We start from the raw sequence: 23,195 nt of genomic DNA on the forward strand, positions 1-23,195 counted from the left end.
CCAATGCTCCAGCTAAAAACTCTCTGGCAGCACAATCTGCCTATAATGACAAGTGCTGTTTACTTCAATTGGAACAATAAGTGAGTTTTTCTGCAGCTGGAGCACTGCAGGAGAGTTTGAAGCCATAAGGAGATTCGAAATATGGATATTAAATATTTGATATATTTCAATATGGCATCTCATTTTCTCCCCTATTAATGGAAATGCTAACATCTTAATTTTGAAGGGAATGCGGATTACATTCCATGTAATTACATTAGTTTCTAAAACAGTCTTGCATTAGATATGTGCAGAAAACACAAATTAGGGTTGTCCTAAAGTGGATTTTAGAATATTTCCTTCTCCCACTCTACGTACAGCAAATTTCCTGCATCCCACCTTGCAACTTGACTTAGTTGATAGACTACAATATCCAACAAGTTATGCTTCCACACCTAAATTTCCTGTAGAATAATTCACACTGACACTAACCCAGAAAAATCACAATTCTCGTTATGTCTCTAGAAAACAACACAGAGAAGTAGAAAGTAAATAAAGCTGTCAAGCAATGAAGTGAAACTGGGAAAATCAATTCCAGAATGTAAATAATAATGGCTGCCATGACTGCAATGACAAACATTATCCTAATCCTTAGTACAGCATGCAGAATGCCAGAGTATTTGTTAAAGTGGGCCAAAATAGCTCCCTTACCCATTTAATGGCAGCAGAAAATTAGTTTGGATTCATTTGTCTGCATGCTAAGCATCAGGCAGCATGTTGATAACATACCTGCCCTGGCACACTTGCAGATTTCCTGCATGAGCCACAGTGATATTTTAAATATCTTTGTGCTTGGCCTCTTCAGCTGCCCTTCATGGGAAGTCTGGCAATGCTGTGTGAGCTTTACGGGTCACAGAAACAGATTGAGATGTTTACAGATACAAAAATATCTTCAAAAGGCAAATGGCCGTAAAGCTGCTGAATAAATCTTGTTTATAGTTACAATTAAATGCTGCCATAAATTATTCTCATTTCTCATGAAGATTTTTTTTTTAGAAAAAGTGATACCCAGGTGGTTCTGTCATTTTTGTTCAGAAGTCTAAAGCAAATCAGCACAAGATGCTTCCTCATGCCCAGAGGAATAAACAATCTCCTTCCACAGACTTCAGCTCCGTGGAATGAGCCAACAATTTCCTTTTGCACTTTCTGTTTTGACTAATCCAGTATTTGTTGATGTATAGTGCGTACACTGTTCCAAAATGTGAAATATCTTTTATTGTGGAACGTGGGAGATTCTGACAGACAGACCCCTGTGTTACCCTTCCAGCTCTTTGCTGAAATCTGGCACTGAGCACAGGTACTCCAGCCAGGGGAGTATTTATCACGGGAGTGCAACAGGGGAAGAAATTTCTAAAATAGCAAGGGGAGCCTGAACATTCTGAGTTCAACAAAGGAACCAAACTTTTAAAACTTGCAAGCTGGTGCTGCCTGGGTTTGTCTGAAAAGTGGCAGACCCCTGTGGGTGCAGGTCCTGAGCTGTTCCTGCATTTTACTCACACATTCCCAGCCACAATTAGATTTTACCATTCTCCCTCATCTCTTCCAATATTAATTACATCACTCCTCTACACCTATTTCATTACAAAATTAACATTGCTCTGTAGAAAAAAGGAGATCCCCCTTTATTTTCCATTCAGATCCCATGAATTCTCTTGTACATCAGGGAACTACAGCTGGGACGGGGTCCTGTGCCACAACAGGCTACATTTTCCTGATATAGAAATCAGCAACACATTTGAGAAGGTATGTTGTACATCTTTTCCGAGAGAAAAATTAATTTGGTGCCTCTGAAAAGCAGAATAAAAATCTTTCTCAGCATCTCAGGCATAGCACATCCCTAGGAATGCCCTCCAAAATTTCAGTAGATGTGACCAGAAAAGGATGATTACTTCCTCCCACTAAATGTGATAAACATACTATTTTGAACTTCAGCATCAATTAAAATATCCAATATGTTTTAAGGCTTTAAGTCTGGAGATAATAGTACATTCATATGAAGGTTTTACTCACATTAATAATCTCCATTTTAAATTTTCTTTTATATGCCTTGGATATATTTGCTTAAAATACAAGCTGAGAAGGAAAGACAAGTATGAGATGGAATCAAATGGCAAAAACTCGTTATTGCAGAATTTTCAAGTTTGTTTTGCTAAGAACTCATTCTAATGAAGAATTGAGAACACTAAATTTAAAATGCCAAAACGTGCTGTTTCAAGCAGCAGTGATTCACTTTGACTTGCTTCCTATATTCCATAGAAATCAAAACAACATGTTTTGACAGCATTCTGTCAAGATTATTAGCAGTAATTAATCAATTCCCACAAAACATTTCAATTTCAGCAGGAAACCCAAACTGCCAAGATTGTTGATGGCTGTGGTAGAAGCACAGCAGCAAAACTTGTTCTGCCTCAGAGGTCTCAGGTAACAGTTTCTACAGGTTTATACAGAATATACCTCATCTGTCTACATCAAAATATTTGTTACAGGGGTTAGTTGTGGTCACATTTTATTTGCCACATCCCTGGAAACATTCAAGGCCAGGTTGGACAGGGCTCTGAGCAACCTGATCTAGTTCAAGATGTCCCTGCTCATTGCAGGAGGCTTGAACAAGATGAGCTAGACTTTAAAGGTCCCTTCCAACCCAAACTGTTCTATAATTTAATTATTCTATTCCCAAAGACTATATTTTTCTCCATTTTTTATGACTGTCTTTTCAGGCTCATACTACAGTGTCTGTCTGGCTACACAGATTTTCAACACAAATGCAGAAGACAGACATCTGGCATAAATTTGGAGAGATCACTTCATATTTACTGGGACAAAGCATCATGGAAGCTTAGAAGTTTCACTCAGTAGGCAGTGCAGGTTCTTAAAAAAAAGACATTTTCTTTATTTCCATTGATGCTTACAAGTGGCAGAAGAGCTGAGGCCCTGGAGATGGAGCAGCCCAAGCCCAGGAGGAAGCTGTGTTTAAACCTCTACAAGAGGATGCTGGATGTTTTTTTGGCTCTTGCTCATCCATTTTCCTGTATTTCACTCCTTACCCTGCTGGATTCACCTGCATTCCCTGCCCCAGCACCTCTGTTTTATACCATCATCATGCCATGAATTCCCTCATACAGACCCTCTGCAGTTCCCACAGCTGCACCCTCACAGGTAGAGCTCAAGTCTAGAAAAAGACACCCTCAGAACAGCCACAGACTCAGGAGAGGGAAGTAATACTTTTCTATCACTTACAGGAATTCCTGAAATTATTATTCATCAGTTCAGCACATTGGTACATAGTGTAAAGCCAGAATTTCCAAGGGTCAGTATGAACACACCCACATTCACTGTGAGTTTTCCAGTACTCCTGGCTGATGCTATTTTGCAGCTGCCCAGCTGTGCACTCAAAAGCACCTGCAATGAAACCCTCATGTCAGAGCTAATTTCATGTGATTCTGAATGAGCAACTGTGCTAGAAGCAGCTATTTGTAACCTTTTTTGAATATGTGTGTATCAAAGAAGAACAAGGAAATCTCTTTGTGTCCTCTGTCCTCTTCCCTTGTACCAGGGTGGCCCCAGGACTGGTAGTGGAATATGACATCAGCTCTGTACAGGGGCAGGACACTGCCTTCATCCACACTGAAAAGCCAGAAACTGCATTTTTCTCTCTCTTCTTTTTTGAGAACTCTGCTGGCAATCGTAGAAATGCCTGGGTTGGAAGGGATCTTCAAATCATCTACTTCCAAATCCCTGGCATGGGCAGACAAGTTTACTCAGAGCCCCATTCAACCTGTTCTTGAACACTTCCAGGGCTGGGGCAGCCTAAATTTCTCTGGGCAACCTTTGCCAGAGCTTCAGCACCCTCACAGCTAAGAATTTCTTCCTGATACCTAATCTAAGTCTCTCCTCTTTTAGTTTAAAACCTTCCCTCTTCTCCTATCACTACCAGCCCATGTCAAAAGTCGCTCTCCCTCTTTTTTATAATCCCCAAGAGTATGACAGCACAGTCAGGGGTCAGGCCCAGCTGCTGGCACACCATCTCCCTTGTCTGTGCTGGACCTTATAAAAGGCTGCTCTGCCCAGCACACAAATTTTAACAGATGGGAAAGGGTTTGACATTTTATATCATTGAGTGAAATGCCAGACATCTGCAGGGCACAAGAGGGCACCTGGTGTTCCCACTCCACCTTCTGCATCCTCCTGAGGGGATCTGGAGTCCCTGCCCAGGAATCAGATCCACCCCCTCCTCCCTGGCTGTGGAGGAGGCAGCAGCTCTCCACTGCAGGAAATCATCTCGCAGCCCTTCTTGATGCCATATTCCCCCTCATGCTCTCTTACTGCATCCTTACAGAGCACACCTGTAAAAATTAAGGTCTAGGAGAGCCCTGAGTGTTGATGAGGCCACCCTTGGAGAGCTCACGCTGTTAAGATTCTGGTTTTTAACTCATGGTTTTCCAGCTGAAGGCAGTTGCCAAGACAACAAGTCTGATTCAGCAGCAGTGAATTGTCAGGGCAACAATCTCTGGCCATACCTGGGACGTGCTGAACAGCACAACCAGCCAGCAGACATGGAAGGCCACACCCAAAAAAAATTTGCCTGTTAAAATCTTAAAATCTGGGATATGTGGAAAGCCAAAGTAACTTTGCACTTGCCCACCTCAAAAAGCTGAGTACAGTTCCTCCACACAGAGAAAGAAAAAGATTTTTAATAACTTGGCAAAAGAAATAATCCTGTCTCAGCCTGATAGGAATCCATAAAACATGACTATGTGCAGCCCTTCCATGGTTTGTACACAACATCCTCTGTTTACACTGTCACCATCTTTTGGGGGATATCACTGGTGCAACGTGGGAGGAAGTTCACTGTGTTGCTCATGCAGAATTTGCTCTCCATTTCCTGATGGAGCAAGGCACTTGTGTTTCTTTCCAATTTTAAACACTTCTTCCACTCTGTTTTCTTTTAGAATATTTGCACTTACGGAAAATACATGCCTAAAATGTATTGAAGGATGAGTGGGGAGAAGAAGGAATATCACAGTAGTATGTAGTCATGCTTTATTTAAACTAATTTATAGGCCCTTGAAAATATTTGAACTTTTTTCCCTCCAAATTTAGCCAGTCTTACAAGATATTAATTATTCATTTCCCTAATGTATTTCAAGCAGTGCAATCATAATTAAATAAAATACCCATTTATTTTGCTTGACCATCTCTCTGCATTTTAAAGTGCATTTTAACTGTTTTAAGGATGCGAATGATTTGGGTTGGAGCTGGGGTGAAGGCTTTTGGTTTATTCTGCTCTCTCACAAACTCTGACAAATTTTGCTAAATTCCAGCATGGCCCTGCTTTCATATAGATCTGTCCTGCTCCAATGGAGATTTTGGATTGAAATTTCCTTATTTCTTGAGGGACTGCACAAACTCACTGAAGCTTGTGATGTTTAAGCCTCTGTGTTTTTAATGTGAGCAAGAGGCTGCTTGGTGAAACATTTTCCTATGAACTTAGGAATGCTGTCACCTTCTAGCTTAGCTTCACTTGCCACAATTTTTATTACTGCTCATCATTATTTGGATGTAAGGGCTCAGTTTAAGTCACTTTTAATTGCCCCAAAGTCCACTACAAATTGACCAGCAGGGCTGTCAGGGCTCAGCCATTCCCTTACAAGGAGTTGGGGGGTCCTTAATGAATAATTTTCCTGACCATTTTGTGAGCCAGCTGAACACAGCAAGATATCTCACCAACCAACCTCAAGCTCCACAGGCCACCGAGCACTGCATCAGCCACATCACTTGCCCTGCTTGTCACAGACCAGAGGGACTGGGATGTTTTCAATTCTCACCTGGACTTGTGCCTATTTTCATATTTCTCCTTTCCAACCTGTGTGTGCAAGTATCAGGCTTACCTTTTCTTTATCAGAGGATCAGGAATGACACATGAAGAGCTGTATGCAGAATTTTCAGGAGACCAAGGGATTTCAGTGCTCCTCTAAAGAGATTGGGATTTTTTCAGCCTTCAGCCAAGTGTTACCAATTTCTTATATCTTTAAAATGCTAGATCTCTTGTTAACTTAGGTTTTGTAGGTTTGGTTTTTTTTTAATCCTAAATATGCTTTTTCTATCAAGATCTATGAAGATTGATCAACTAAGCTCACTCAAAATATGCCACAGTTAGAATTTTAAAAACATACCTGGATTTGTTTAACAGACTGATGCTTTGCCTAAATCACAGGTCAATCATAACAGGATGGGAAATTTGTCATAAAAAATAGGACCAATACTTGCAAACTTGTTAACTCAACTATGGTTTAAAAAAGTCAACTCACCTGAAAAATCAAGCATCTGAAAAATAAGCAACATATCTCCCAGATGAAGCAATTACCTAATTAGGGATAGTAAAGCAATGAGCATCTCATCAGTTTGCTGTTAAACACCAAAGAAAGCATTAATGTGTATATCTGGCAAACAGCTCCAGGTGACTTGACAGACATATTTATGATAAAAGATTATAAATATAACAGAAGCCATTTCACATTCCACACAGGAGAAACTAGGAGCTGAAAAAAGTATTTCAGAAGCATCTCAATGATTTTGTGATGATAAAAGTGGCATTTTTGTTAATGCCACCAAGCCTTGAATACAATGCCATGCTCCTTCTGTCTGCTTCAAGTTTTCTGCCTTTTGCATTTGCAAAATCAAAAGGGTTTACAAGATGAATGTGAGTTATCCTCCACCCTTTCACTTAGTAAAAAACAACTATGACTTAGTAATAAACAACTTTAATGCAGCCAGTGCTGAACTGGAGTTCAAGGGCTATTTCTTGGAAATCTGAAATACAGTGAAACCTCAACAAAGAAAATGGTACTCTATTAAATCTGCACACTGTGGAGGAATAGTAAAAAACCTCTATTGGGTCATTGATACCAGAGTGGTAATAAACCCATGAAAAATCGTTGTTTTAGCTATTTTATCTGTTCAGCTCTTTAGTACATGGTGTAGGAAAGGAATGGCTATTTACCAACATCAGTCAGCCAAATCTGATGCAGTTACACACAGTTACAGGTGTATTAAATTGCTTATCCAAATCCCACCTGCAATCCATTGGACACAAACCCCAAGCTATGTAACAACATTTTCAAAAACAAGTTTAAAAAATCGAGGTTTGTGCTGGGGCCACTATGGCACATTAAGATGTAACATCATCCACCTGCACTCTTGCTGTCTCATGCTTAAAAAAGAAAAAAAAAAAAAGGCAAATCTCCATGACCACTAAGGCTAACAGGCATAGCTCACACTGAAGGAGGCAACCCAGACTCCACCATCCCTCCCTTTGCCTTGCAGTTTAAGTGGTGGAGATTTGCCTTTATTTTATAGGAAAACCTACAGCTGGCTGGAAAGGACTGGATAGGGTTACTAAAAATGTTGTCTGTTCTAGCAAGGGGGATGAGCAGGCTCAGAATAAGTTAAATTACGTGCACTTCTGCACCATTCTCACTTTTCAATGTGATAGTCTCAATTACAGGTGACAGTTTCTATTATTGGGAAAAAATGCACTGAGTGAGAAAAAAAAAAAAAAAGTTTCTGGATCTGGCAGGTTTCAGGAAGAAATTCCAGCCCCATGTTAGCAGCCTCCTTATTCTTCTTTGGAAAGGCTTGACCTGCAGGGAGGGAGGAAAGACTGCTCTGTCATTTATCACCATGATTTCCAGCTATCTTGTTTTTTGGAGACAAACAATGCATCTGGAGGCCTCTGAGAAGCAGGAGCAGTGCACCTCTGCGCTTCGGCGTGACTGCATGAGTATGACATAGTTGGACAAAAAAGCCTTTTCATTCCCCCTCCTACAAGAGCCCCAGGGGATTCAGCTTCCTCTCAGTACCTCCTGCAATCTACATAAAGCTATTTTTTGCCACAGGGGCTCAGTGCTGAGTGACTGAGCACTCTGGAGTAACACTTCTTGGTAACACTTATTCTTGGTAACCAAACAGCCACTCGGGGGCTTGCTCATAAAAACCCAAAATGGGGGGAATCTGCAGGAAAACTGCCCAAGACTGGATTCCTCACAGCTTCACAGCAGCTGGAGGGTGAAGGATAGTCCATTTTTGTAGACATGTTTCCTAAATCTCCAGGCAGCTCTGCCTCAAAGAGTGCTGAGCAGCCCCAGCGATGGCTGTGACATGTCCCAGGAGCTGCCTGCCCTCCCCACCAACACTACTGTCAGAACCCCAAAATTTGGGATGTCAGGATCCAAAAATTCATGGTTCAACAGCTCAAATTTGGGGTTTGAAGGGGTTTGAACCTAAAATTGGGGGTTGGGGGGAGCTAGGATACCAAACTGGGGGGCTCTGGGGATGGCAGAAAATTGAAGGGATCAGAACCCCAAAATCTGGGGTCAAGACTTCAAATTTTGGGGGGTTTGGGAGGTCCAGGGCCCTAAAAATCACCCAGTTTTGGACCCTAAATCTGAGGACACTAAATTTGAGGACATGGGAGGGTGTGGACACCAAATTGAGGGAGCAGAAATTTCAGGAGACTGGAGGGGTCAGAATCCCAAAATCTGAAGGGTCAGAACCTGAAATTCAGGGTTCCAGAGCTCAAATTTGGGAATTTGGGGCATCCTAGACCTGAAATTTGGGGGTTTCAGGATGCAAACTCCTGGGAAGAGACCTCACACTGAGATGAAAATATTTTTTCTGATGAGTGTCTTAAGTCAGCAAATAGAAAGGTGTGCTTATTCCATTAATTAGAGCTTTGGGATTGATTTAATTAAAGATAGGAAGGAATTATGTCTTGCAACACTGAGCAAGGCAGGTGAATATGATGTATTTAGGCAGGTAGAGTGAAAAAAGGAATGCAAGTGCAGGATTTGAGGCAGGGGAGCTACATGAGCTTAGCACAGCTGAAGTCACGAGGAGGAATTGGATGCGCGTTTGGGAGGAAGATTCCCCATTCCCTCTGCCCCTTTTGGGTAGGGGTATTTTGAGAGTGGGGAGAGGAAAGGCAGGACATCAGCACCTCTACCCACATCATTTCCTGTATGAGGAATCACAGAAGAAATGGAATGGGTTGGGTTGGAAGGGACCTTAAAGATCATCTTGTTGTGACCCCCCTGCCGTGGGCAGGAACACTTTACTCTAGACCATCAACCTGACCTTGAGCTCTTCCAGGGATGGGGCATCCACAGCTTCTTTGAGCAACCTTTGCCAGTGCCTCAGCACCCTCACAGTAAAAATGTTTTTCCAAATATCCAATCTATGACAACTCTTTCACTCTGAAGCCATGCCCAGTGTCCTGTCACTACATGGCCTTGTGAGAATGTCCCTCTCCATTACAGGCTCCCTTCAGGCACTGGGGGGCTACAGTGAGGTCACCCAAAGCCTTCTCTTTTCTAGGCTGAACAATCCAAATTTTCTCAGCCTTTTCTGACAGAAGAGGTGCTCCATGCCTCTGATCATCTTGGTGGCCTCCTCTGGACCCACCCCAACAGTTCCACGTCCTTCCTGTGTTGAGACCCCAGAGGGACAGAACCCCCTCCCTCACTCTGCTGCCCACGGGGCTCTGGATGCAGCCCAGGATCTGGGGAATTTCTGGGGTGCAAGTGCACGTTTACACATTGCAGGGTCATGTCCAGCCTCTCATCTATCGTTATTCCCACGTCCTTCCTGGCTGGGCTCCTCTCCATCTGCTCAGCTGGGCTTTCCTGTGCTGCAGGGGTGCCTGGCTGCTCACCTACCACTGCACATGCAAGGCTCCCAGCTCTGCAAAGCTGTGCTCTCACTGCACAACCACCACACAGTAATAACATTTCAGAATGTGATTAAATACCTCAAAATAGCAGCTCCTATTTCTCTGGCCAATGCTCAGATAATGCACTATCGGGACAGCACAGATTTAATACAGCAGGCAGTTGCATCCTTCATGAAACAGCTAAGGGAAGTGAAAAGCTGTGAAGATTCTCCCTCATTTTCTCTAGCCTTGTCCACTGCTAAGGTGAATCAAAAATAATACCTGTTTGGGTTTTTTTATTATGGTCCATCACCAGGGATGTAAATTGGCAGTTAAATTGGAAAGAGGAGACAAGACAGTAAAGTAGCAGAAAAAAGAATATAAAGGAGAGGACTTGAAAGAGATGGAAGTAAACAAAACACCTTTCTAAACTTCCTGTATTTCCTGCACCAACACCTTTCCAGACCAAGGGACAAGAATACGGATTTGGTTAATAAAAACCTCATCTAGTGGCCCTAAAAATCTCCTAGAATATCCAGAGAGTGTCTGAAAAGCAGTAAAGAAAGGTGAAGTTCCCAGTCACAGAACAAACAAGATGGCAGAGCAAGGAGAACCCTGGCAGCTCTCAGGGAGTGTCATGGAGTGAAGTTCACATTTAATTCTAGAGACTTTCCCCCTTCCACACCCAATAAGGAACATCCTTCCTACACATGGGTGAGCACAAGATGGAGGGTGCTAGGTTGATGTCAGCAATCCAATTCCCTAAGACATGCTGGGTAACACTTCTTGTTTCCTCAGCCATGTTCTGTGTCTTCTATTAGAGATTATTTGTCTTTTTTACATCCATAGACTGGAGTACTCATAAGCCCATCTGGGGCCAGGGCAGAGAGCACGAGGCTATAGTTAAATGTCAGCCCACAAGGCTGTAACCAGAGCAAAGCTGAACTCAAATTTAAACAATCAGCACCTCTACAGTGAGACCTTTCCCTGGTACCTGTGCTCTTTTTCTTTCATTTAGCAAAGCCTCATGCACAGCATCCAGGCAAAGGTGAATTTTAAGTCAGACTAACAAACATTTAAGAAGAGTCTCCCCATATCACAGACATCAGGATCTGAGCATATATTTGAGTAGTTCATTACACAAGGACGGGGTTTTCAGTTGTCCCCCCTCAAAAAAAAAAGTAAAGTTATAAATATGCTGTATTTTATGCAAGAAAAACTTGACAGTGCCTAAGTTATAACGGTACACAAGTTATAACTTAAAGACCTCTGGTAACTTTTGCATGAAAAAAGTTGACAGTACTTGTGGACACAATTCAGGTATCATTATAAAACTTTTTGCATAATTTCTGCACCATATTAAAAGAATCAATCTGAGATATTTCAGAAGAGGCTCATTAAAGGGCTCTAGTATTGTTCTCTGCTAAATAATCTGTTTTATTACTCCCTCTCTCCGTACCTATTCTTATCCAAGTCATCTACCCTGACTTGCCAACTACCTACACAAGAGTGGTGAAGAGAAACTTAATTAAAAATAAAAAAAAAGATTCTATATTTCCAGCATTGACGTTGAAACATTCATACTTCATTTACTGTACATAGAATTCAGAATTTTTGTACAGCTGCACTGTGACTGAGATGCCATCAAAAAGGTAAACTTGGACACTGCAACTGTAGGAAAAAGCAGTTGTTGGTAAAGAAGCCAGAATTTCAAATACACTCAGGGGCTCACACCACTGCTGGAGCATCACACTGCTACTGGAGGCACAAGCACTTTTGTGCTGCACAGTACATCAGAAGAATATATGCATAAAAATATCAGCAGCTTCTCTTTGTGCCTAAGTCTGGACCAAATAACCAGCCAGGAAGGTAAAGGATAAGATGCAAAACAATATTCTTTGCAATGTTGTTCTTTTCATAAGAATCACAGGAAAGGGATTTAGGGACATACTTCATAGCATGGATATGATCCCACAGGTCAATAGGGGCAAGGTGAAAGCAAAAAGAGATTTTTAGCAGGAAGATAATCGTCAATGCCAAAAAAATCAATTTGAGTCAAAGATATATGCATACCTTCCTCTATCAAGAGAATTTAGCATAGCAGGAACTGCACTCAGCCTCACCCTGCACCCACAATCCAGGGCTGTTCCCACAGCACAGATTCCCCAGGCTGGGTGGGAATGCTCCACACAGGATGGCAGAGAAGCACTGCAGAGCACTCACACTTGTTAATTAACAATGAAACTTGCACCTAGACAAGTGCATTTTTGTGTACCAAGATGGGAACAGATCCTTGCCTCCCACACTTAGAGCAAGGTTTCTTTGGACTCTTAGCTCAGCATCACTTTGCTTTATGCTAACAAACCTACAGCTCATCCAAGACAACAGGAAAACCTCACTGTAAGGGATAAGCAAAACAAATGCTTCTGCTTTTGCAGGTATTTCACTTGAATTACATTTTAAAACAACCTATTAGTCCATGCAGATTTCCCAGTGAATGAATCAAATGCATATAATGTATCATAAAGACATGACAGTGAACAAAACAGAGTTAGATCACCACATTTCAGCTTCAGTTTCCCTCCCAGGCACATTTGAGATGCCTGCAGTCCCAGCCTGGCCAGGAGGATGCCTGGTGGACAAATCCTGGCCTCACTTGCCCAGGAGCAAAGAGTGGGGCTGCAGGGCCTTTTGCCGTATTGGCAGCCAAGACCTGATGCCCAGGGGAGACAGTAAATATCAGGAAAATATCACCACCTTCCTTCCCAGTCTCAGAGGCAAAAAGCAATATATTTGCACTTAATGATGCCATATTTGAGATGATATATTTAATAATCCCTGTAGTCAGTCTGAAGCTCAGCCCCAGGAGCTCCGAAAATGACGAACATAAATAGCTGTGGCTTAGCCTCAGCTCTCTTGCAAAGAGCAGCTCACCTGCACCCAGAGCTGATGGGAGGAGTGCACCTCCACCTGAACTATAATTCAGACATCAAAAAAACCCCAGTACATTATTCTGTGGTTGCTCATTATTTTTCTTAAGAGAGAGCAAACAACATCTGTGTAATACAACTACAAGTGGAGAGTGGAATCAAAATCTCTGGTTTTCAACTAGTCTGGAACATTCATTCTCAGCTCTGATTTTAAACTAGTTCCTATGTTTTAGTTCAAAGCTCCTTTCCCTGGTATTCATACACCTGCATTCCAAGCACAATTCCCTTGGATCTCAGTGCACGCATCGCTTCAGGAATAATTTTGCATTTGAGAAAGGATGAATGAAAATAGCCCAGACTCTGATATGAACACCTTTGGCTGTAGTATCCAGCATCCCATACTCCTGGAGGTAATCCTCTTACTGTGATTAGCAGAAGAACAGAAGGGTTGTAAGGAGGGACTTAGTGGGCTTTGGCCTCAGACAGGGTTCATAGCCCAGGCTGGCTCCTCTGCTTCTTGCATGAGTGACCCACGCTGAATTTCAAAATCCTTGCTAAGTAAATACATGCAGGGGATTTCTAGGAAGGTGAGAAGAAAAATGAAGTGTGCCAGAGAGAAACAAAAGTGTACATAGCATATTGTGAAGGTGAAAAGAGAGTGAAATTTGAAGTGGTGGTGATGTGGGTGATGCAGTTACTGGGAAAATGTGGCAGGGTATCTGTGCACATAGAACACAGCTGGGGAGAAAACCACAGCAAGCTTCCAAGAGAAGGGGACACTTACCCATCAGTGTCTGGATTTTAGGCCTGCTGAAGCACAGAATGCCATGGAAAGAAAGTTACTGCCAAGACCTTCAAATCTTCTGTTCACACAACACACTGGAGTCCTGCTCCAATCCCACTGATTCCCAGCTCCCTCTTCAGCATTTACCCTTTACTCACTTGTTGCTAGTAAGACAAGGCTATAAACTATTCATTATTTAGAAAGCTTCTGTTTCCTCCCCTCCAGAAATCTGCTCTGTGCAATTGAGCTCCTCTGAGATTTACTCAGACCCACCTAAATAAACCCAACCAAATCCACTGATCACATATGTCATTCTTGGTCACAGCACTGCCTCACATTTACATAAAAATCAGCTCACCTGCTGATTGTTTAATAATGAACAGCTCCCAGTTTCCCTACTGGCCTCTCTCTTTATTTCTTGCTTCTGATTCATCTGCACCTTCCTACCAAAAAAATCTTTTCTAGTCTGAGTGCACTGTTTCACAATCCAGATGTTAACTCCATTCCACTAGACCTTGTTACGAAGCCCAAGTTTCATTATTCTTCCTAAAACCAGCCAAATTATACTAAAAAGCAGAGCACTTTTATTTATTCCTACCTAAGATGAAAATAAATATCATGGAGGGATAAACTAACTTTAAGCAGAAGCTTCAGTTTGGGAAAGCCCATTCAGCTGTACTTCAATAGTACTGTGTTAAAAAAGAACAAAATTCAAGCGAGGAATGAAGCAAAAATTGAGCTATTTCTTAGAAACCACGGCATCCTGCAAACAGGCAAAACAGTCTGTGTGGGGCCAGCCTCTCCTGGACTGACTCTCTGACTGACAGCTCCTGCCAAATCCCTCCAGACCTCTCCCTTACACAGCCTTCCTCAGAAAGCTCTCTGGGACCATCTTTCACCAATCAGCAAATTCCCTGGCTTCCAGCAGGATTTTAGGTTACAGCTCTGCAAAACAACCTGGGAGAGCATATCTAGAAAAGCCACAGTAAGGAACTAGCTTTGATATTCCAGAAGTCCCAGCAGAAGATGTTTGAGCAGGATTTTCAAGCAGGATTTTCAAGTTGGAAAAGTTTCACTTTGAGAAATATGTTTTAAAGGATTGCCAGCAAACTCTGTGAAAACAAGAGTGAATCTAGGTGAGCTTGCACACAACTCCTCAAGAACAGATCAATAGTTGAACATTAATATCAATGACATCTGTGCCTGGAGGAGCCATGAGGAACTGTTCCACCCTCCAAAAAGCCCTTTGTGTTCCCAGGCAGCAGAAATGCACAGCGTGGAGGAGGAGGGTGCTGGGGGTGCGCGAAACAGTGAAACTTCAAAACAAACTGGACTGCTTCCAAAACAGAAGAGTACTGCTTCTGGAATTACATCTAGGCATGATCTAGTCTCCCTAAGGACCCACAAATTGGTGGAGGAATTTGAGCTGGCACATTTACTAGACAGGTAAGTAAGTAATTGGATGTTTGACACAGTGTGGCAGTTTGTCACAGTAATAGGAGACCCTAACACACCACAGCGCCAGCAGGATAAAAGGAATCAAACACACAACACAGCAAGCTCATAAAGAAATAATACTGGTTTTTTTCAAGCAAGGTGACTTACCTGCCTAATCACCTATGTAGTATACTTCTAGAGACAAATTACAACTTAAGAATTACTTTTGAAATTGATTTTGAGCTGATTTGTTGACAATTAGCTCTTCAAAGACCTGTACTCCTCTGGGAGCATCTTTGTTTTCATACAAGCTCCTGGAATCTTCCCCTGCTCTTGACCTCAGCATTCAAGCATTGCAGATATAGCCAAGCACTGGCTAACATCCCTCTTCTACAAACACAGGTGGCTGCTGGCTGAACTCAGCCTGGTCATCTCAATGGACATCCCACTGTGTCAACAGCTGGGATGGCTCTTCTGTCCTGACTCATTTCTGAAGGGAAAAACCATCTCTGTTGGTGCTCAGCCATGAACATTATTCCTCATATTTCCATTAGTAGTGGCATTCACACAAATTACATATTGGAGAGAGAAAAGGTTTTCTTTTTATGAAAATGCAGATCATGAGCGATGTGGTTGGTTTTTCTCTCAGATATAATCTAAGGCTGAGAGCTGCAGCGAGAGCGCAAAGAGTATCTGATAGCTCAGAGCTGCAGTGCTCTATCTTCCCTGCACTGTGCATGGATGCAGGCACAGCAGAGAGTGACAATTCCATGCTCCAGCACCAGGGATGAGGCACTTATCGTGTCTTTTAGACATGGTAACAAAAGGCGTTCGCACGGAGTGTGCGATGAGACCACAGAGCATGGAAAGAGAAAAGTGCTAATAAGAGACCCAGAGCAGCATTTCTTGTGGTACATCACATGCCATTTCTTGAGGTACATCACTCTTCACAGACATTTTTGTTGCTTTCCTATTCCTCCTTCTATCCTGAAGAAATGCTTGAGTTATCTTTATGGTTCAAGAGACAACCTGAAGGCAGGATTTAAGCACAAAGCTTTGCAGAGACCTTGGAACTTTAACAGAGGTCTATAACCATACTGACAAAAGATGTATATATTCTGTGTCAATTTCTATTGCAAGCTAAGACTTAAGTGATTTTCTCCTTCTTACTGAAAATTCCTAGCTTATGTTACCTGGATATATAGCATCACTACAGATAAACCAAAGACCAGATGTAGCATTGACTTTCCTTTAAAAATTTACCCTTCACTCTCACTACTGAGCTGCTGGCTGTGATCTTTACTGCTCCAAGCACCGACCACAGAATCATGTATGTTGGAAATAACCATGGAGATCAAAGCCAAACATTAAACCAGCACTGGCAAGTACACCACTAAACCATGTCCCCAAGTGTCACATCAACATGGCTTTTAAATATCTCCAGGGATGGAGACTCAGCCAGCTCCCTGGGCAGCCTGTTCCAGTGCTTGCAACTCTTTCAGTGAAGAAATTCTTACATTTGTTAGGATTGTCATGCTACACGTGAGCCCAGTAGGTTTAAATTATATTCTCAGGCTACTTTTGCTTAAGAAGCTTTAAAATTTCTTCTTCAGGGAAGCAGGAGCTGAAGTTTTCTCTCTCACACCTCTCTGCAAGGCTGTCACAAGTCTCTGGAGGATTCACACACTCCAAGGATGTGCTACCAACCAGCACAAAACATTCACCTTGAGCATAGGAGGATGCACATGAACTCACCTCAGATCATTCCTAGTGCCTTGGTTTAAGGAAAGAAACATCACTCCCAAACTCTAGCTTCTCCTACGTCATTGAAATTAAAATGCTTTATCATGAAAGAAAAATAAAGAACTTAATTCCAGCAAACTAAATGCACAACACTGATAAACTTATAAAGATTTCTCTATCTGTTACAGGAATGTTTTATTCTGGCTTCACTTGAGGGTTGGCTGATTCTATCTCTCCTTTTGACCCGCAGAACAACTTTCTCTTCTTGTCCTCCCAGATTCTTTGTCCAGTGATTACAGCTTTAAAGGAACCTCATCCAGGAGGAAACACCTGAAGACACAAGAAGGCAGAGGAGAGAAGGGTGGCTTGGCTGCAAATAGAGAGGAGCTGCTCTTTGGTGTAGTTAAAGTGCACTCACTGCAGCAAACCTGTACATGCTTCAGGATTTCACAGATGCTACTTCAAAGGAGAGAAGGAAAAAGAAAGTTAACTTTCTCTAAGAACTTTTTTGGATGAAGTTTGGAGGACAGCCCTATTTACTCATTGATGAAAGCACGTCCCAGAAAAATCAAGACAGAGGAGTCTTAAAAACCTTCAAAAACAAAGATCTAAGATCGAAACCCTCCAACTCCATGACCCAGATGCACTGTCACAGCTTTTTAACATAGGCTAAAAAAAGGCAAAACCAGAAATAGCAGCTTCAAAAGGAAGTAAAAAACAACACTGATATCCAGAATAGAACAAAGATACAGATCAGTGGAAAAAAGTTTCAAGCTGTCTCCAACAGTTGAAACATCCTGAAAGTAGGTTTCCCAAAATATACTTCCAAATGCTGGTGGATAAAACCTCCATCACTCATGGTGTGGTAATTACTGAGGTTGGGATGGCTGCACTGAAGCCCTCCGGGAAAGCAACAGAGAGTAAGTCTGGAGACAAAACAGAGAGAGAAAAGGGTGGAAAAACTATGGATGTGTTGGTGTCAGGAAGAGATGTGAGAAAGGAGGGATGACTTCATATTTGGCATTTTGCTGTGGCTTGTTGGCTTGTTGTTTTTTTTGGTAAAAAAAAAAAATCTTTGTTCAGGCATGGGTATGATGCAAAGGTTACATGTTCCTTCTGCAAAACTTCTGCTGCTCCTGAAGAAATCCTTCTAGACTAGCCATGAGAGCTAAGCACAGTCCAGTGATTCATGAAAAAACCTTGCAAAATCATGGAGAACCACTGATTCCTTGACGTTTTTCCAAATATGGACTGCAGATTCCCATTCTGCAGTACTTGCCCATATATTTGATTTCAAACAGGTCTTCTGTGCCCATGGATTGACTGAATTCTGCACACTGTCCTAAACTGTGCCTTCAACTGAATTCAACTACGTGAATGTTATCAGAGCTCCCACAAGCCTTCATGAGCACCATTTTGACCTCCAGTGGTCAAATTTGGGTTGTGCTGTTGAGGTTTAAGCATTTGACAATCTGGTCACCAGCTGCTGTGAGTGCTAGGAAGGACTCAGGTGTTCCAGCTCATGAGAATGGATCTTCATACCAGCCAAAGACTGTTCCCCATTTTCACCTTCCTATCATATTAATGACTCTTCTCTCTGAGCTTTCATTTCCACCTGGGAATGATGAGAAGCACTGGGTAAAACCTCCCTACCTGCAGATAGCACCGACACAAGGAGGTTTCAAGCATCTCCAAGAGCAAAGGCCTGCATGGTTCCCAAAGGAAGCTGGGGGGAGGCAGCAAGAGTGGTGATGGGCACCAGCCCAGCTGCCAAAACCTGCACCAGCACTGAACACTGGAAGCCTGGAGGAGAACAAGTTCCACTCTGCCCTGGAAGATGAGTGTTTCTGCACACCCAGGGACCACAGGCACAATGAGCAGGTAGTGTGATGCTCAAGAGGAAAAGAAGCCAAACAGAAACTGAATTTAACCTGTCCAATAAACAGCTTGTCACCAAGGGCAGAAGGTGAAAGAGAAGATTTTTTTACTCTAGAAGTTAACCATCTGAACCCAGAGCTCCTGAGTGTTCCTAGGACCATCAAAATATCCCCAGTTGTTGTTTAAATTGCTGCTTGTCCTGTTCTTTCAGCTGGCAATGTTCAGAATGACCAGGGAATTACAACAGCACTAAAATGGGAGGACAGCAAAGATATGCACAAGATAAGGCCAACTTTTTGGAGCCAGCTGTGGAAATGCCAATGTGATCATTAAGAGCTTTTTCCAATTGTGCCTGCTTCTTTCTCACACACACACTGCTCTAGGCTGGGGTGGGGAGTGGGGAAAAGCTCTCCCTTGGTTAGGAGAGCAGCTGAGGGGAGCTGTGCTCAACAGGGCTCCCTCATCCCAAGTTTCCAAGTGATTGGATTTGCTCTGGGTTGCACAAATTATCTGCAGGAACAACCTGTGGATATCCTGGGCAGCAAGCCTAAGGGAATACCACAATCACAGGCCAAATGCTGAGATACACAACAAATGTCAAATAAATCCCATTAGAAAAATACCTGCCAGCTGCACACACAAGGGACACAGCAACTCCCCTCATTTCCATGGGGAAAAATCCCTGCCTGCATCTTATAGAGTCCAAAGGCCAAACCCTTTGTTTAATCAGTTTAATTTAATAGATGATACCTGGCTTCTTTTTTAATTATGGATGTAATTGTGTTTATGGGAGGCAGCACCTGCTCCTTTGGCCCTGTCCCTCTATTCCTGCAATGCTGATTCATGGATGCCAACACAAGAGGAGTACCTGGGTGTTCTTTTTCCCAAGAAAAAGACATTGGCCTTCACACAGTGCTTGGCTGTTCACAGGGCTGTCCCACATGTCTCTGCCACAGAGCTGCCACCCCTAGAGCCACTGGGACTCCTGTGGCCACTGGTGAGCGAGACCAAAGCTGGGACATGATCCAAAAGCCAACATCAGCCACCAGGGTTTGGGATAAAAGGGAGTTGCTCCTTCTCCTGCCAGGAACCTGGGCACAAGATGGGTGTGGAAGGGCAGGCTCAGCCTAAGAGAGCAACTCTGCACTGGTTTTCAGAAGAAGACTGAGTAAATGCTGTGATTCCTCAAAGGACTCCTCATCCTCACAGCACTGAAATATATGTGTGTATATATATGCACAGTACATAGTTAGATTTATTAGGAAAAACCCCCAAATCCAAGAACTGGCCACCAAAAAACCAGCCTGGGCACTGCAATATTGTATTTGTGCCCCAAGATGATGTAGGAGAGCCAAGCAGGGTGAACACACAAGTGCAGAATGTTCCCAGGTGAAGGCTGATGAGCACTCATCAGTGACTTCTCTGTCAGGGTCAGGAAGACTGAAAACTGGAGAGACAGATTGCAAGTAATACATAAGGTTAGATCACAATGTGATAGCACCAGGAGAAAACCTCCAAGAGGAGTTTCTGTGAAATGTTTGGGTTGTTTACTGTAGGGTAAGAATATTGAAGCTGCTGTAAACTTGGGCTGCATGGGACAGACTGAGCTCTTCAGGGTCTCACTGCTGCTCTTTGAGCATGTGCCGTCAGATGGAAAGAATCCTCTGCATGGGACAATGCACCATAAAATCACAGCTTGTTGTATAACTCAGTTTTACATGCACATAAACACATACACCTCCTTTTTAAAGAAAATATTGTTCCATTGGCATCACCATATCTGTATTTTTTACTGCTAAGGCAGTGGGAATGCACCAAAAATGAGTGAAACTCTCTAGATGCACATATAAAACATACATACCCACACATCCAGGGAGCGTGGGCAGTGCTGAATACCTGGTTAACCCCTGAAAACCACTTCCAAGGGCTATTTCTCCAGAATATCGTGGTGGCGATTCAGTGAGATGCTAACACTGCTTATGCTTAGCATTTCAGGTGTAACATTTACACAGAAAAAACAACAACCCCCACCCCCCCCACAAACAAACACCATGAAAATAGTATGAAGTTTGTACCTTTTTCTTTTTTCTTGATGCAGGCTTGAAGAACCTGTCAGTCACAACCATGATTCACATAAAACAAAACTAATGCTGCAGTAAATTTCTGTTTCCAGGAAGAGGAAAAGCATGCATGCTGGTTTGAAACACAGTGGGAATATTTCAAATTCGAATTTGAAATATTCCCAAATTCAGCCCGCTCAGCTCTGTGGTACCCAGGGTGCACACAGGGCTTACTCGAAAACATCACTCTTTAGCCACATCCTGGCTCCCTGCCACCTCCATTTCCCCAGCTTTAGTTTATATTTGTTAAAATCTTTGAGCAGCAGTTCCTACAGACCACCTTTAAGAAGTCTGGGCGACTGCTGAGGTGATCAGTGCACCTCAGACCCTGCTCAGAGGAGAGAGCCTGGGGAACATTTGCATTCAGGGCTGGGAGCACCCCCAGCCTGGCCACCCACCCCAGGGTGAAACTCCCGCGCCGGTTTCCAGAAAAACACCTGCTAAATATCATCAAACACCGCTGCTGGAGTTACTGGCAACACAGGGTGTCCCAAGAATGGAAAAGCAGCATCAGTAAAGGGTTTTGCTTCCCTGAAGAAGGCTCCCCATCTCGGTTTACATAAACAGCGTGATGGTTTTACAATATGAGGAAGGAAAAAAGAAAATAAAATAATAATAATAAAAAAAAGAAAACAACAAACCAGAACAAGACAGACGATACCTGTTGTAACTCCATCTACTGTAAGACATGTTCCTGTTGCTGCTGACACCATCCATCTCCGCTCGGCTACAGCGCTGCCGGCATGGCTCGGCTGCCGCGGGCAGGGCAGGGCAGGGCAGGGCCGGGCGCTCACACACCTGCCTGCGGCCGGACCCGCCCCGCCGCCGGGGGCAGCCGCCTCCGGCCCTGCGCGGCACGGCCGGGATTCACCGCCCCGCAGCGGCTTCGCATCGAGCTCCGCTGCTCGGAGCGAACCACTGCCGGTGCCGGGGAGGGAGGAGGACGAGGAGGAGGAGGAGGGAGGGATGAAGAGAAGGGGAGGCTCCTGGGGTTCCCGCCGAGGGGACGGACGCTCAGAGGCAGCGGCAGACGCGCAGGTAACAAACGGGAGCGCGGCTGCTAAAGCCGCTTAAGGGATTTTCGGCGGGGCTGTGCTGAGGAGCGCGGCGGCTTGTGCGCCTGCTGCTCCGGCACACGCGCCTTATTTATTTATTTATCGCGGTTGCCACAGATACGGGTCCATTGCGCTGACATCAGCCGCCTCCCACCCAGCGCCGGGCCCGGGTCTGGCCGGCGTGCTGTGCCGGGCGGTGCACGGCTGCCATGGCCGCCCGCCATGGGGCCGGCAGCGCCCGTCCCCTCAGGGCCGCGGCCTCGCCGCTCGCCGCCCGCTGCGGCCCCTGCGGCTGGCAGGGGGTGGGCAGGGGGCACTCGGGGTGCAGAAAAACGCCTTGCACTGCCATGTTCAGTCACGGGCTTGGCACAGTGCATGGTCCCAGTTCGCCCCGGGCAGGGGTGTGAGAGCCCTCCAGCCTCGACGTGGCTCTAGCAGAGCTGGGACCGAAAGCCCAACCATCCTTCACTGCTCCTGCACACACACATCCCTGGTGGAGACGGCAGTGTCCAGTGCCAGGGCCTGTGCCGAGCGCTCTGATGGTCACATCCCTCAGCTGAAGGCAGCGCAGGGCCTGTGGTGCTCCCAGGTGCCCAGTGTTGGGAACCAGGACTGCTGCCCAATGTCCCACGATTGTGAGGCTGGGCTGCAGTGTCAGGCAGAGACAGCAGGATCATGATCCCATCTCCTGCAACACCACAGCACATGGGGCTGCCCAGAGGGCATGACCACCCCTAGGCCAAGGGAGATGCTTCCAGAAGCAGTGCCAGGTCAGCACAGTCAGCCCCAGGGCAATGCAGGATATCTACAGACACACAGACAGCTGGGGGACTGCTCTCAAACCTTTCCCAGACAGTCCCAACTCTTTGGCCTGTGCTAGTATCTTCTGGCTCCTTCTATCACTGCTTGGCAGTCAGGTGCCCAGCCCTGCTCTTATGTGTAAGGTCTCTCATAAGAAATGTATAAGAATCCCAAGGATGCATAAATAAGGACTGGAAGGGACTTGAGTGAATCAGGCCCAGTCACTCATCTCACACACCACTGGTATCTGATGAGGGTTTCATGCTGAAGGTCTGGAGGCTGCTAGTGAAGAGCTCATAGAGCTCCAGAAAGCAGCTGAAAGTCCTGGAGTTCCACCCTGCTGACAGAGACTTCCCATTCTTAGCTCAAAGGTATTCATGGACATCAGTCAGCCAATTGTTCTTGCACCATTCAATTCCTTTAGTTCAAATAAATTAATATCTGCCATTACTCTTTAAATTCCCAGTCTTTATTTTCAAAGGGTAAATAGACCAAACCCTCAATCCCTTTGCATCAGGACAGGCAGAACAACTCCAAGAGCTTTTTCCATGTACCATTTTTAACCCAAATCAAACCCTTCCTGAATATGAGTGGTATTTGGCCATACTTCTTTCAAACAGGGAAAATATCAAACAAGGTTCCTTGGATTGGCAATTAAGGTGCCCAGACCTGAACCCTGCTCCTTGTAACTGCATATACCCT

General features: G+C 44.1%; 1 protein-coding gene across 6 annotated transcripts in view; it reads right to left on the reverse strand.

The window, feature by feature from the left end:
* Nucleotides 1–21,768, reverse strand: part of TUB (TUB bipartite transcription factor) — a 134,454-nt gene extending 112,686 nt beyond the window's left edge. For 2 of the 6 annotated variants that reach the window (XM_077179851.1, XM_077179845.1), the window contains exon 1: nucleotides 21,299–21,767. In XM_077179851.1, the coding sequence (XP_077035966.1) occupies nucleotides 21,299–21,354 (56 nt within the window). In that variant the 5' untranslated portion in view covers nucleotides 21,355–21,767. Of the gene's footprint in view, nucleotides 1–21,298 lie in introns of all 6 variants that reach the window. The other 4 variants (XM_077179848.1, XM_077179846.1, XM_077179849.1 and 1 more) reach the window with 3 other exon arrangements.
* Nucleotides 21,769–23,195: the final 1,427 nt, after the last annotated feature.

Source organism: Agelaius phoeniceus, chromosome 6 (genome assembly GCF_051311805.1).
Source record: "Agelaius phoeniceus isolate bAgePho1 chromosome 6, bAgePho1.hap1, whole genome shotgun sequence".
Lineage (NCBI taxonomy): Eukaryota > Metazoa > Chordata > Aves > Passeriformes > Icteridae > Agelaius > Agelaius phoeniceus.